This window comes from Myxine glutinosa, chromosome 11 (assembly GCF_964187855.1).
Source record: "Myxine glutinosa chromosome 11, kmMyxGlut1.1, whole genome shotgun sequence".
In the NCBI taxonomy this organism is placed as follows: Eukaryota; Metazoa; Chordata; class Myxini; order Myxiniformes; family Myxinidae; genus Myxine; species Myxine glutinosa.
In genome coordinates this window covers 23,487,947-23,501,952 of record NC_136271.1, presented here as the reverse complement: position 1 = coordinate 23,501,952, position 14,006 = coordinate 23,487,947, and the positions used below count along the sequence as shown (strand labels likewise).

Genomic DNA, 14,006 nt, shown 5'->3' with positions numbered 1-14,006 from the left:
ATGGGATTTAGATCTGGACTCATTGCTGGCCACTTAAGAACAGTCCAGCGTTTTGTCTTGAACCATTCCTGGGTGTTTTTTGAAGTGTGTTTGGGGTCATTGTCCTACTGCAAGACCCATGAACGTCGACGTAGACACAGCTTTCTGACACTGGGTTGAACATTGCGCTCCAAAATGCCTTGGTAATCTCCTGATTTGATGATGCCATGCACACATTCAAGGCACCCAGTGCCAGAGGTAGCACAGCAACCCCAAAACATCACTGAACCTCCTCCATGTTTGACTGTTGGGAAGGTGTTCTTTTCTTTGAAGGCTTCGTTTTGTTTTCTGTAAACATAGAGATGATGTGCTTTACCAAAAAGCTCTAAATTGGTCTCATCTGTCCACAGGACATTCTCCCAGAAGGATTTCGGCTTGTTCAGGTGTGTTTTGGCAAACTTCAGTCAGGCTTTCTCAGCAGTGGCGTCCTCCTGGGTCTCCTACCATAGAACCCCCTTTCATTGAGTTGGCGACAGATGGTGCGAGTTGAAACTGTCATAGCTTGTGTCTGAAGGTCAGCTTGAATCTGTTTGGCAGTTGATTGAGGTTCTTTATCCACCATTCAAACAATCCTTCGCTGCAATCTTCAATCAAGTTTTCTCTTGCGGCCTCGTCCATGGCGACAGTGCCATGGGCCTTAAACTTCCTGATAACATTGCGTACGGTGGACACAGGAACATCAAGGTCTCTGGAGATGGACTTGTAGCCTTGAGATTGTCCATGCTTGGCTACAATCTCATGTCTGACCTCCTCAGACAATTCTCTGGTTTTCTTTTTTTCCTCGATGCTCATTGCGGTACACACAGTGACACAAAACAGCAAAATGACTCCTTTTCTCCATTCAAACTGGTTGAATGAGTAATTTTTATATTGCAGGCACCTGCAACTCACCACAAGTGATTACAAAGTAAAGGAGAATCACTTGCTTGAAATATAATTATTTTGTAACAACTTCTAACATGTGCCAATACTATTGTCTGGGCCATTTTAGGATTTCTGTGTGGAATAAGCTAAGACTTTGTAATTTTGTTTAGCTTTTTTTGTTTTGTTTCACTGTAAACCAAAGAAATACACATGTGGATACCAAAATATTTGTTTATTTCACCAATTTTCTGGAAGAAATGGTGCATTATTTGAAAAAAGTGCAAGGGTGCCAATATTTTTGGCCACGACTGTATATCAAGGTCAGGTGGATCTTGCTCCCCGGCAGATTTCCACAAACAGCATTGGAAATGAGCATGTAGGATATGTTGTGCTGCAGCTGGTTCGGTTGGTGGCAACATCTTAATCTTTGGGCTGTTCTTTTTCTGGCCAAATATTTGGTGCCAAAGTTAATCAAGAATAATGTCACTTTTTGTGCAGCCGTAGAGCGTGCTTAGCAAATGACGGCCAGCATCATTGACGTGCTCCTTGTCTGCATCTGGGTTTCCAATGCAGTCTAAATTTAGATCATGTTTAATCATCATCTTGATGGGGAATTGATCTTGAAATGATCTTGATCTTGAATCATCATCCCTGGACATGTTGCTGTTGCTCTACCAACAATTGATGAAGGCCCTGAATCTCAGACAACAGAGCAGTGCCTCTCAACAGGATAATCTTGTATTGGATCCCTGTCAAGTCTAGAGTGCCCCAAGGCAGTCTTCGGCCCAGTCCTGTTCCTCATATTCATCAATGGTCTTTCTGATTCTCTGAAAGACCCCTGTCTTTTCGCTGAGGATTTCACCCTCTGTCGTATTTGCACCCCGCATCCTTCAGATATGCAGGCAGCAGCTTCTTCCCTTGCAGACTTTGATAGAATTGGAAGCTGGCTTGAAAATGTCTTTAAACGCTGACAAATCTCACACTCTTTCTGTTTCTCCAAAAAAAAAAACCCCGCCTGTCAAATCCTCCCACCTGACAATCTTCACGACGGTCTTCTTCGCGATTCAGTCCCTCAAACCTTTTGGGCTTCACCATTGGCCACGTTCTCTCTTAGGCAAACCAGAAATCAAAGTTGGCCTCCAAAGCCCACTGCCAACTTGGCATCCTCCATCATGCGAAGTTGTTCCTTGGCAAACTAACTTCTAACAACCTAGAAGGCCTTCATCCACAGCCAGATGGAGTACTACTATTCCCTTTGGACTGGTGTCCCTGACTCAAACCTTTGAAACCATGATGCAGAGACCAAGGCCCTCGACATCATTGGAATCTCCCATGATGAAGCTGAATATCAAGGCCTGTTGCTCCGTCCTTAATGATAGGTTGGTATCCTGTCTTCTACCACCTCTTTTCTTGTTTTGCTCCCACCCCTTTTCTGTATTCTGTCCCCCCCATCTCCCACTAGTCTACGTTTAACATGGTGCACGCATTCTGCTATTATCCCACCCACCACTGGTGAAGCTTTCAAAATCCGGCCTCACTGTCCACCTTTCCGTTTATTTGTGCCATTGCTCTTTCGTCCCTGGTTTTCTCCTTTTATTCCTTTAGCCCTCTTTTTGTGTTTGCGCTTGTATCCAACTTACTCACTCCCTTTATCTTCCTCACTCTCCCCTTACTCCCTCATTGTTCACCTTGCCCATTCTTTTTTTTGTCCCTCTGTTGCCTTCCTCTGCTGTTGGTGTTTCCTTGCTTTCCACTGTATTCTAGCTGTTATCCTCTTTTCTGTTTTCTAGCTCTTCTACATGCCTTGACCGTGTATACAAAAGCGGGTGTCAGTGCCTTCACGTTGCAAACCACTAATCTCTCTTTGTCTCTTCCTGTCGCGGTAATGACATTTCAAGCACCACACCGTTACCGAGGAAGACGTGGTCGCACGAGCACGACGAGGACACAAAAAAGTATGCAGCGTGCTTGCCTCACGGCACAAAAAGCTGGAGCTTGTTCGCTCCATTTGGTCCACAGGTGACATAAAGGTGAGACGTCATTACTCTGGGAACCGATGGGCTCTGCTTTTTCATTAATTTTCAAATTAAAATGAAGCCAGTCATTAATTTTGGGCTAATATATACATTCATGTGAAGGCAGATACAATATTGACAATGATAAGTAGAATTCGCATAAGACTACTTCTACCAGCTGCATAAATGACATTAAATTTTGTCGTACAATAGACAAAAAGCCAGCATTAAAATAAATGTGGTCTCCTTCCTCCTTTTATTTAATTTCATTTACTACCTTCAGGTTGGCCTGCTATTGTTCCCATTTGAACTCCTGGCTCATGATTGAGGAAACAGGTTCAGATCCCATATCCTATGTTGTCCATTGTTTACCGAGGGGAAAGGGGGAGGGGGAAGGGGTGTCCCCAAAATGACCGTCCGTGCACAGGAATCCCTACCACCCCCCTCAGATAAACACCAGCTATTTGTGATTAACTGTAATCATATAATGTTAGTTTTAGAGAGATTTATGACATCTGTACAAGATGACGCACATTTGTGCTTGCCTGGGGAATCATTGTGCATACGGATGACTGTGGCCACAAATACAAATGGAGGTGTATTTTCAAAATGGTGACTCGACCAAAAAATTTGACATTGTGTGCCATGGTGTGTCTGTGCTTCTGATCAGACAGCGATGGAAACAGCAGTTGGAATGAAGGATCCCTGCCTTTTTGTGGATGCTTTGAACGTGCTCAATCACAATCCGTGAGTACATTTCTTTAGAATATGCTTTCAGTTACTTCATTGATCATTACAAACTATTTACCAACTTGGTTTTATCAGGGGGCATTCAAGGTTGTAAACTTTTTATTAAAAAATAAAGAAGTAGAGGAAAGTTGATGGAACTTCACCTATTCTCAATGTATTCCCTTGCTATGCATACACAGTTGTACAATCGATGTAGTATCGTCTTGATGCCATCTGCGTAGATTTCTCTCAGACACGCACGTACCCATTTTACGATGGGTTTTCGTATACTTTTCCTAAACGTCTTCATTATCCATAAACTTGATGCAACCCAGATATTCCTTGAGTGGTCGGAAGAGATTTAAATCACAAGGTGACAAATTTTGACTCTGTATGGGGAAATGATTAAGAACTTTCCATCCATCTCCACTGGAGTAGTAGAGGTCACGTTTGCTGTGCAAGACAAAACTCTGGACAGTTCTGAAGTGGCCAGCAATGAGTCCAGATCTAAATCCCATTGAACACCTGTGGGGAGATCTGGAAACAGCAGTTGGGAGAAGGCACCCTTCAAATCTGGGAGGACTGGAGGAGTCTGCACAAGAAGAGTGGGCCACACTGCCAGTAGAGAGGTGTAGGAAGCTCATTCATGGCTATCGGAAGCGCTTGACTGCAGTTATTTTGTCCAAATTCTGTGCTACCAAATATTAAGTCTCGGGTGTCAATAATTTTGTCAATGCCATTTCCTTTTATTCTCTGATTTAAAAGGATATATTAAGTTCTAAATCAAAAACAAAGGTTTGGTAATATTAACAGTGAAATAAAGAATTGTGGAGATCTTTTGTCAATTTGACTTTTGTCAATTTCAACTTATTTTTGAGAAAATTGTGAGTTATTTGAAAAAAGTGCAAGGGTGCCAATATTTTTGGCCACGACTGTATGAACTGTCCTCCTGGAGTTTTGCAGGCAGGGTGATTCGTAAGTGTGTGTGCTGTCCTTCAAATGGACGTTAAACTGGGTGACCAGTCTGCCGGCACCCTGAACAAATTCCAAATTCCTGACCTAACTTCCTGTGTAGGGAGTAGCGATCCATCCAGGATTGTAACCCCAGCCATATAAACTGTTTCGGCAGAACCAATGCTCTGCATACGCCATGGTATATGATGATGAGGTCCTTTGGTACACACCTTGCACTAATCATATTAAATTGGAAGTGAGAATGAATGATTGTTGGCACACTTCCATCACTCACCTCCAATCCTGCAATTTAATGCATATTAAGTATGTGTTCAACATGTACAAAATCATCTGTTCAACATGTTTAATGCTCTCTTGAGTAACAGAAATAGGTTATGCATGAGTGCTCAAGATCACTCACCACATGACAATCACTTTAAAAGATGTGCATCACCAAGTTGTACACACAGTCTCCTCTGACTTTCAGCTGCTTCGGTGATCTTAGTTTTTCCTTTTTTATTTGTACCACAAAGTCGAGGCTCGTGGAAGAGCTATAACATAAAACGTGTCAGAATGGAAAATAGTGGAAATAGCAGGGAATCGCCGAGAGCAGGGTAGGACACTTGGAGGAGGAATGGGTGAAGGAACAAATGAGAGCAAATGCGGGGATGGGGGGTGGGGGGGGGACATGGGAAGGGGGTGAAGAAATGGGAAGTAAGCTCAAGTACAGTGAGGAGGGGCTGAGAGAAGATTAAGGGAAAACCAGGGAGGACAATCAAACAAAAAGCACAAATGTAGGTGAATAGAGAAGAGAGAAAACACAGTAACCTGGAAAGGAAAGGGTGAGTTTGGTGAGGTTGAATGAATGAATGCTCGTTTTAAGGCCATTTTTCCCCACTCGAGTGGGGGTTAGCCTGGTGGGCCCCATGACAATCATTTGTTTTCCCTGTTTGAATTCCCTGTTTCCGTCATTTCATTCCATGTTTGAGGCAATGTTTTTATGTCCGGATGCCCTTCCTGATGCCAACCCTTAGTCGCCTCTTACGACGACTGTGCTTGCCTGGGGAATTGCGCAGGGATACGGTGTACCTATTCTAAATCGGGGTATACACCGTGATCATTCATCCCCAGCTGGTACTCAATTTGCCGAGCTCGGAAGGATGACAGGCTGAGTCAACCCCCCTGGCATTAATTCAGCAATCGACCGAGATTCTAACTCAGGATCCTAGGATCCCAAGCCTGCGCCCTCACCGCTAAGCCAACACCAGGCTGGTGAGGGTTAATGAGGGTAAAAAAGATAATGAGGAGGAGGAGGTGAACTACCATTTTGAAGCCCTGGAGGAAAGAATAGGATTGAACAGATTCAGGAAGTTCATTCTACAGGTGGGAGAAAAGAGGAACAAATGAGTGGAATCAGCATAGAACCTTGATTTTAGGATTTTCAAACGAAATCTATTATTGGCTGACCACATGCACTCTGTAGATACCTTGCGGTGGAGGTGGAGCACGGAAAGGGCAGAGTGTTCAAGACCAGAAAGGAGGCGGTGTAAACAGACGCCACTGATCTGTCTGTGATGCGGGAGTAACAGGTCCATCGGTTTGGCTTCATTTCGGAAGATTTGTTTATTTTGAGGGCATTAGGTCTCCACGGCATCAAGACGTGAAAGGTGTGAGCAGGGGTGCCAGACCAAAGCGGAGAGCAATCAATACTACATTGAGCTGTAGATGATCTTGGGTTTACCTATAATGCTTTCACCAATGTTAATGTAACTTCCTGCGTAACTTCCTCAGCATGGATAATATCAGAAGCACCAAATTTCAGCAATTAACTTATTTTTCCATGTTGTACACTAAAAAGTCCCAATCAACCTCAAATCACATTCGTAGATAAGGTCTTCAATCATACAGTGGGAGGAAGTGAACTGTCATTTTGAAGCCCTGGGGGAAGAATTTGTTACTCATGCCCAATTGCAGCTCAATGTGAAATTTGTCCCTGTGCACAGGACCCTCTGGAAGTTGGACATCTGTTTGCTGATCCTTCCCCACCAGGAGATTCTTTTATGTAGCAAGCATGAAAGGTGGGTTGGAATAAGTATAACATCAGACTTCTGAAATGGTAACATTCTCAATACATTAACAATGCTCTTTTCAAGGTTGCTTGTCCGCTCGCTCTTGCTTTGTCTTTCTCCTTTCTTTCTCTCAATATTGTATCATATGTTGAGCAGAATTTATTTTTAAGTATTCCTGGTGTGTGTCGTCTTGTACTTTTAATCAAAGCATATCATTCTGCACGTGTTGGGATATTTTTAGTTTTTACGTTTTAGATTAGAACGGATTTGTTTTTCCCCCATGCGCTTCCTCTCTTGCTTCAACACTGTACACGTACAGTGTACACGCTTCATCGCTGTACAGCAGGCCAAAATATGGATTTACAATGTTGGAGTTTGGAGTATACCTTGGAGAATGTTGCAGTATACCTTGAGCAGATTGTGGGTGGAGTGGGTAAAATGTTGTTGCATTGCCTTCACTGTTGTGGGTTTCATTGTGGTGGAGTGGTGACCTGTCCAGGGTTAATTGTAGTCGCAAAGCATTTAAGACTTCTCACCCTGACGCACTGTAAAGAGTATGGGCATGTGTTATGTTGGATTTGCATGTGCTATTGATATGAGAAATGGTGGGCTGACAGGATGGCCTAGAGCAGTGGTGTTTCCCTCCTCTCTCTCTCTACTGTACCTTTTGCGGCTTTTGTGTCATTTTTTGTCTGTTACGTCCTGATCCGTTCAGTGTAGTAGCTTTTCCATGAGCCTCAAATATGTATACAAAAGAAAACTAGAACGGTACTCGGTAGAGCGTATACCTCCGTCAGGCTGAACAGTTTCTGTTTTGTATCCCACTGATAGGCCGGATCTGGATTCGGACATGAACCAAAATCTAATCGGCTTGTTCTTATCACCTAACCAACTCATCCACCTAGTTTTGTCATAACTCATCCATAACTTTTTAAAATATCGTGTTATATGTCAGTTTTAGCCTGATCTCTCAATGGTGAAGAATCACTTGAAGATTAAATAACTCTTGTATCCAAATCCATATTCAGATCTTCACCAAAATCGAATCTATTTGTCCTTGTCACACACCCAACCTCTCCATCGAGTTTTGTCCAAATCCGTCCACAACTTTTTTAGATATCCTGTTATATATCGTTTTGGGCCCTATCTTGCAATGGTGAAGAATAACTTTAAATTTTTTACTAGCCGGATCCGAATCCGGATCTTCACCAAAATCTAATCATTTCGTCCTTGTCACATACACTACCTCATTGCCAAATTTCGTCCGAATCCGTCGACAACTTTTTGAAATATCTTGTTCACAGACAGACAGACAGACAAACAGACAGGGGTGAAAACGTAACCTCCATCCACCTTCAGTGGAAGAGGTAATAAAGACCTATCAGTCATTGTTCTATTATTTATTTATTTGCAACTAACGTGCTTGTGTGCCACTGGGGGGAATCTATACAGAATACAGGAATTTATGATACCGCCACCCTGCTTCCCCTCTACAATTCCCCTACCCCCACCCAACCCCCCCAACCCCCCCCCCCCCCCTCACTTCCTTTCCCTTTTTTTTCTCCCTTCCTTGACTTTCATTTTCCCAATTTTCTTTTTCTTGGTTTACTCTGCGAATGGCTGTTGATGAAAAACTACCTTTTTTTTTTACAGCTACATGCAGACTGGTTGTGCTACCCTGAAGTTGATCTTACAAAACTTTGGTGACATAATAAAGACAAACATGAAGGCATCACCTTCAGTTGGAGTGGACATTACACGTGAGGAGCGGTAAGACAGTGGGAGGGAGGGAGATTGTTTAATTTTTTTTTTTTTTAACAAAAGAAAGGAGGAGCAAGTGGGAGTGAGGTTGGGGGAAGGGGAAGGACAAAGGTTTTGGATAAAATAATTTGCATTATATGTATGTGAAAGGGGGGAGGTCCATACATGTTATGTTATGTGTAAGGGGGGATGTCCATACATAGTGAATAGCTAGATTGTGGTAAGACTTTCGTGTAGAGTGTGATCGAGTAGCTCAGGTTTCTGCCCTGTAGGAGCTATTTGTCTAGAAGTAACAACAAACAACAACAGGAATTTTAAGGCCATTTTCCCTGCAAGAGCGGGGGTTAGCCTTGCGGTCCCCATGACAATCTTCTCCATTTTGCGCTATTTTCTGCATCTCCCCTTGTTAACCCCCTTGCTCGCATTTCTTCTTCCACCATCTTTAGCCAAGTCTTTCTCGGTCTTCCCCGTCCTCTACTTCCTTCTACATTCATTTCCATCTCTCTTCTCAACCAGTCACTTTCATCCTTCCTCAACACATGACCAAACCATCTTAACCTGTTTCTCTTCACAGCAGCCATCACAGGCTCTATTCCCATCATCTTTCGCAATTCATCATTTGTCTTCCTCTCTCTCAACGATACTCCACACATCCACCGAACCATTCGCATTTCCACCCTTTCCAGCCTTCGTTGCTGCTCTACGTTCATTACCCATGTCTCGCTCCCATAAATCATAACACTTCTCACACATGCAGCATACACCTTTCCCTTCAGCTTCAACGACACTCCCCTCGTCGTCAGCACGCCACTCAGTTCCCGAAACCTCTTCCATGCACATCTCACTCGAGTAACCGTTGCCGAGTCTGATCCACCTTCTCCATTCAGCATGTCTCCGAGGTAGCAAAATGTTTTCACACCTTCCAGCTTCACGCCGTCTCCAAGATCCAACTCAACATTTCCTCCATCTGCAGCTCCCTCTGTGCACACCCTACACTTGAATGTAGCTGCCACATTGGTTAATGACCCTCTCAAACCACTACATTTTTGATGAACCCACTCAGCACACATTGTACATTGAATGGAGTTCACTCGGACACCCTTCCTGCACACAGCACAGGGCTACTTCCCAGTTCTTTCCACCTCACCACATACTTTACCACTTGCCATCACCTTCGTTTTTCCGATATTCACCTTCAGACCTTTTGTCTCCATACATTCCTTCCACTTGTTCATCATTTCCTTCAGTCCATCCATACTTTCTGCAATCAACACCAGATCATCTGCATACAACAACTCCCACGGTAAACCCTCCTTTACGTTCCGAGCCAGCACCTCCCTCACAGCTACAAATAGTAGTGGACTTCGTACCGACCCCTGATGCACTCCCACCTTCACCTCAAACTCACCACTGTTCCCGTCCTTCGTCCTTACAGCTGTGTGTGCTCTTTTGTACAATGCCATCACTACTCTGATCAACCATTCCTCCACTCCTAACTTCCTCAATGCCCATGTCACTATTGTCTAGAAGTAAGTTGTATTGTAAACCATGGACTGAGAAGGCAGCAAGCATCCATTGTAAAGCAGATAGAGTAAGGTTGTATTGTGTAAAACCTGTTCTTTGGCAAAGCCAGGTGAGGACTTGTGGGCACAAAAGGCACAAAGCTCTTCTATGCGCTTTAAAGGAACCACCATCCCAATCCGTTGGCCAGATCACCACGAGCCATGGTGGCAAAGTCTGCTGCAGAGTCCTGGAGAGGGGTGAAAGACGTTTTATTGGGGCCGCCATGGGGCGTGACGGATGGCACGGGCGGCCAATGAAAGGGACCCATCATGCATGAGGGCGTTTCTAGAGTTTACGAGGGCCGTGGCCATGCTTGCGCATGCCAGTTGGAGTTGGACCCTGCCAGAGTTAATATCTCCCTCTGTTTTGGTCACTGCTTGAGAAGTATGTGCTGGAGACATCGGACAGGCCGCCATCTTCTTGTCTCCTGTCCTCATCATGATCACTCTGCATCACCATTCTTCGCACTCCAAGCCGCACTTCACCTTGTACCACGCCAGCTTTGTGCTACATCAAACTGCAGCCACAACCAGCTCGTGCCTGCACAAGTCCTCTCCTGTTCCCCCTTCGTTGTGTGATTCTGCTATGTGTCGGTGCCATTAGTGGGTTTGGCTATAGTTTCCATTGTGCGTAGGTTTGCATGTTCCATCATCACTATTTGTTTGTCGACTGCCTGATCTGTACTGTTTATTGAGCATCTTGTCTTCCCCTTTACTTTGTAAATAAACCCCCTTTTAATTATAAGAAGCGTTTACCTGCCTTCCCGTGCGAACACCGCCAGGTTAGGCTTCATTTTGGGTGATCCTTGGGGAAACGTTGCACTGGATTGGTAATATTCTGAATGCAGTGGAGTAAAAATAAACACCCTTTCAGTCATACGCGGGATCTTGGATCCCAGTCACAGACAGACTGCATTAGCGGAACCGTCTGAAGCAACAATTATCTATACTAGAAGAAAGATGTTTGTCTGTCTGTGTGTCACCATTTTTCTCAGATGGCCAGACAGATCTTCGTCAAACTTTCAGAGGTTCATCATCATCAACAGTTGGATTTTTTTTAAATCACTCTTCCACATTTTTGGTGATGGCATGGGGCCACCGAGTACTTTTGTTTTGTGCATAACATGGCACCGTGTCAATCGTGTCATGTCATGCCTAAACCGAGGAATGGTTCAGAAATATGTTAACCAGTAATGGCTATGTATGGCTATGTTAACCAGTAATGATGATGAAAGGTGACAAAGTTTCATGTTTTGAGGGATGTTGTGCTGTTTGTTCTCATCTGAGCATATAGCTTATGATGCTGCGGTCCCAGATTTAAACACCACGTCCCATCTTTATTTGTTTCTTGTCTGCTAAAGTTGTAATTTGTATTCTAGTGCAAGCTCCATATAATGAGCTTGGGTGAGGGAGTGAATAGAGGGGGTGCAGGGTGGGGAGGGGGGTTGTTGCTGTTAAAAAGAAAAACAGCATTAGTCATAGTCTAATTAGTGATACTTCTGTGCAATTGTACCTGGAGATTTTCACTATACCACTGGAAAGAAGTAATGAAAAGGCCACCAGAGGTTGTGTACTACAGGAACAAGCAAACCTGACTGTCGGTCACGTTGATGTGTTATCCACGTCGTCCCATACCCTCCACCTAGATACAAGAAGTGCTTTGAGTGCATGGGCCTGCTGCAGAGGCTACGACCTCTGCTGGACAGACAGGCTCAACTTGCTGGGCGCATAGGTGTCACCTTCCGTGAACTCCTTTTGCTCATGATGACGTTGGACTAAGTGTCCGTTAGCACTTCTGGACCTGCTTGAACATAGTCAAGAAGCTGTGCGTCTCTTCTGAGTAGGTTTCAATGGATGCCTGTTTTTTAAAGCTTTCCTGAAACTGACATATTTATCATTTGACATCAGTAAAGTAATGATGGAACATCGAAGCTGCGATCTTGAGTGGTGCCTTTCTGGAACTTGTAACCTCGGAGGACCTACTGCACCACACATCCCGTAGCAATGACAAGGTGGTACATGGAGGCCTGGTTTTCTTTTTTTTCAATGCCTTTTTTGAAATGTAAAAATAAAAAAACAAGGATTCGTTTTACCAAATAAACTTGTGATCATTTCTGATTTTTATTTATTTTAATAAAGATAGTGCTTTGTCAAAGGTGTTTAAAATTGGTAAGTGTGCTGTTATGGTGGTTCCTCATCAGAATACAGCACTGCATGCAGTGGTTCCAATAGGTCACCAAATTGTACAGTTAACAGCATTTTTTTTTAGGTCTGTTGGTTTTGTTAACGTAATGGCCTGTTAGGCTGTAATACTTGTGGGTTTGTTTGTAGTACGTAATAGGTTTTAACATTTTGTCTGTCACTGGACACGACTAAGCTTTTCCTTGGCTTGTTAATAAAATGGCTCCGAAGGGAAGATGGCGTGGTTCAACTGATGAGTACATTGTGCTTTTTCCTCCATTCATGTCATGCACCTCTACATGATGGTCAAGCCTTCTTGCTGAATCTCCTGATGCTGTGTTTAAAAAGAAAAAAAGTTTTTGATTTAATAAATAATTTAATAAACAATATAATTTAATAAACATATACTTTGATATGTACGGTGATGGCAAAGCAGAACACAATTCGTTTCATTTGACAAAATGTCAGTGCTACTGGTGAACATAGTAACCATCCTTCCTGGGACGTTTCTGGTCGCTTTTGATGTATACTTTTTTTTTGATTAGACACTTGCCATAACCTTTTTGCATCATTGACAAGTCTTCACCTTGGAACTGATGCTTCTTCACATTGCCTTATCCCCTCCATGATGATGCCTCGATGCATCTCATATCAAGTTGAATGTATCAAAGAATGCTTAGAATAAAGCTCTTCTAGTTTACATTGTCAAATTTGTCATGCAATTGTCCCAGCTAATTTTCACAAATATCCTATATAAATTGTATGGTGTCTATCTGGTTTCCTATCTCCATTCTTACCATAGGATACCAAGCCTTAGAGGCCTGGTACTCTATTGTGTTTTATGTTTCTTATTATTATTACCTCCACTTTCTGTGATAATAGGGTATTATCATCATTATATAATAAGGTATTATTATTTTCACCATCATTATTCAACCTTGTTTGCTTGTTTGCGTACAGGATATCTCAAAAGGCTGTGGACGGATTTGTATGAAATTTGGTGGGCAGGTTGGGTGTGTGACAAGGGCGAATTGATTCGATTTTGGAGAAGATCTGGATCCGAGAATTTTTTTTAATTTTTAAAGTGATTCTTCACCATGGAGAAGAAGAAGAAGAAGAATGATCGTTTTAAGGCCATTTTCCCCAATAGAGTGGGGGTTAGCCTTGCGGGCCCCATGACAATCATGGTTACCTGTTTGAGGCGATGTTTTTATGGCCGGATGCCCTTCCTGACGCCAACCCTTGGTCGCCTCTTACGATGCGCAGGGATACGGTGTACCTATTCTAAACCGGGGTACACACCGGGATCATTCATCCCAGCAAGCTGTTTGAGAGATGGGGCCAAAAACGATACACATGTATAGCATAATATTGTATTTCAAAAATAGGACCACTGGACCTGAAGCTTATGTGGGCCCTGGCCTAATGTAACCTAAATGTGGTAGCATTCTGAAGGGAGGGTCAGGAGGACTTTAAGGAATTGATGTGATTTTTCCAATAACTTGACGAAGTCGGCCATTTCGCCACACTTCCGGTCACGTGATCGGCGTGCCCTCTGCAGTTTAACATCCCTACCCACCCTGGTCTAATGTTTTGTTTTTTGGTGGGGTTTTTTGTATACAAGATCGAGGCTTGTGAAAAAGCAAACATTAATCACACAAAAACTCAAACCCACACACAAAACACAAAATATGGGGAGAGAGGGGGAAGGACACAAACACAACATTTGAGAGCAGGGACATCGAGAGATCTGTGGGAGGGAGAGGGCTTGGGGGGAGGTGGGAGAGGTATAAAACATATGAACACTGCAAGGACTTCCAGGAAAGAAGTTG

General features: G+C 43.4%; 1 protein-coding gene across 1 annotated transcript in view; it reads left to right on the top strand.

The window, feature by feature from the left end:
• Positions 1-12,946, top strand: part of KATNB1 (katanin regulatory subunit B1) — a 64,275-nt gene extending 51,329 nt beyond the window's left edge. The window contains 5 exon segments of the mRNA XM_068130335.2: positions 2,802-2,933; positions 3,589-3,665; positions 6,605-6,679; positions 8,324-8,440; positions 11,640-12,946. Of these exon segments, the coding sequence (XP_067986436.2) occupies positions 2,802-2,933; positions 3,589-3,665; positions 6,605-6,679; positions 8,324-8,440; positions 11,640-11,772 (534 nt within the window). The 3' untranslated portion in view covers positions 11,773-12,946.
• The last annotated feature ends 1,060 nt before the right edge of the window (positions 12,947-14,006 follow it).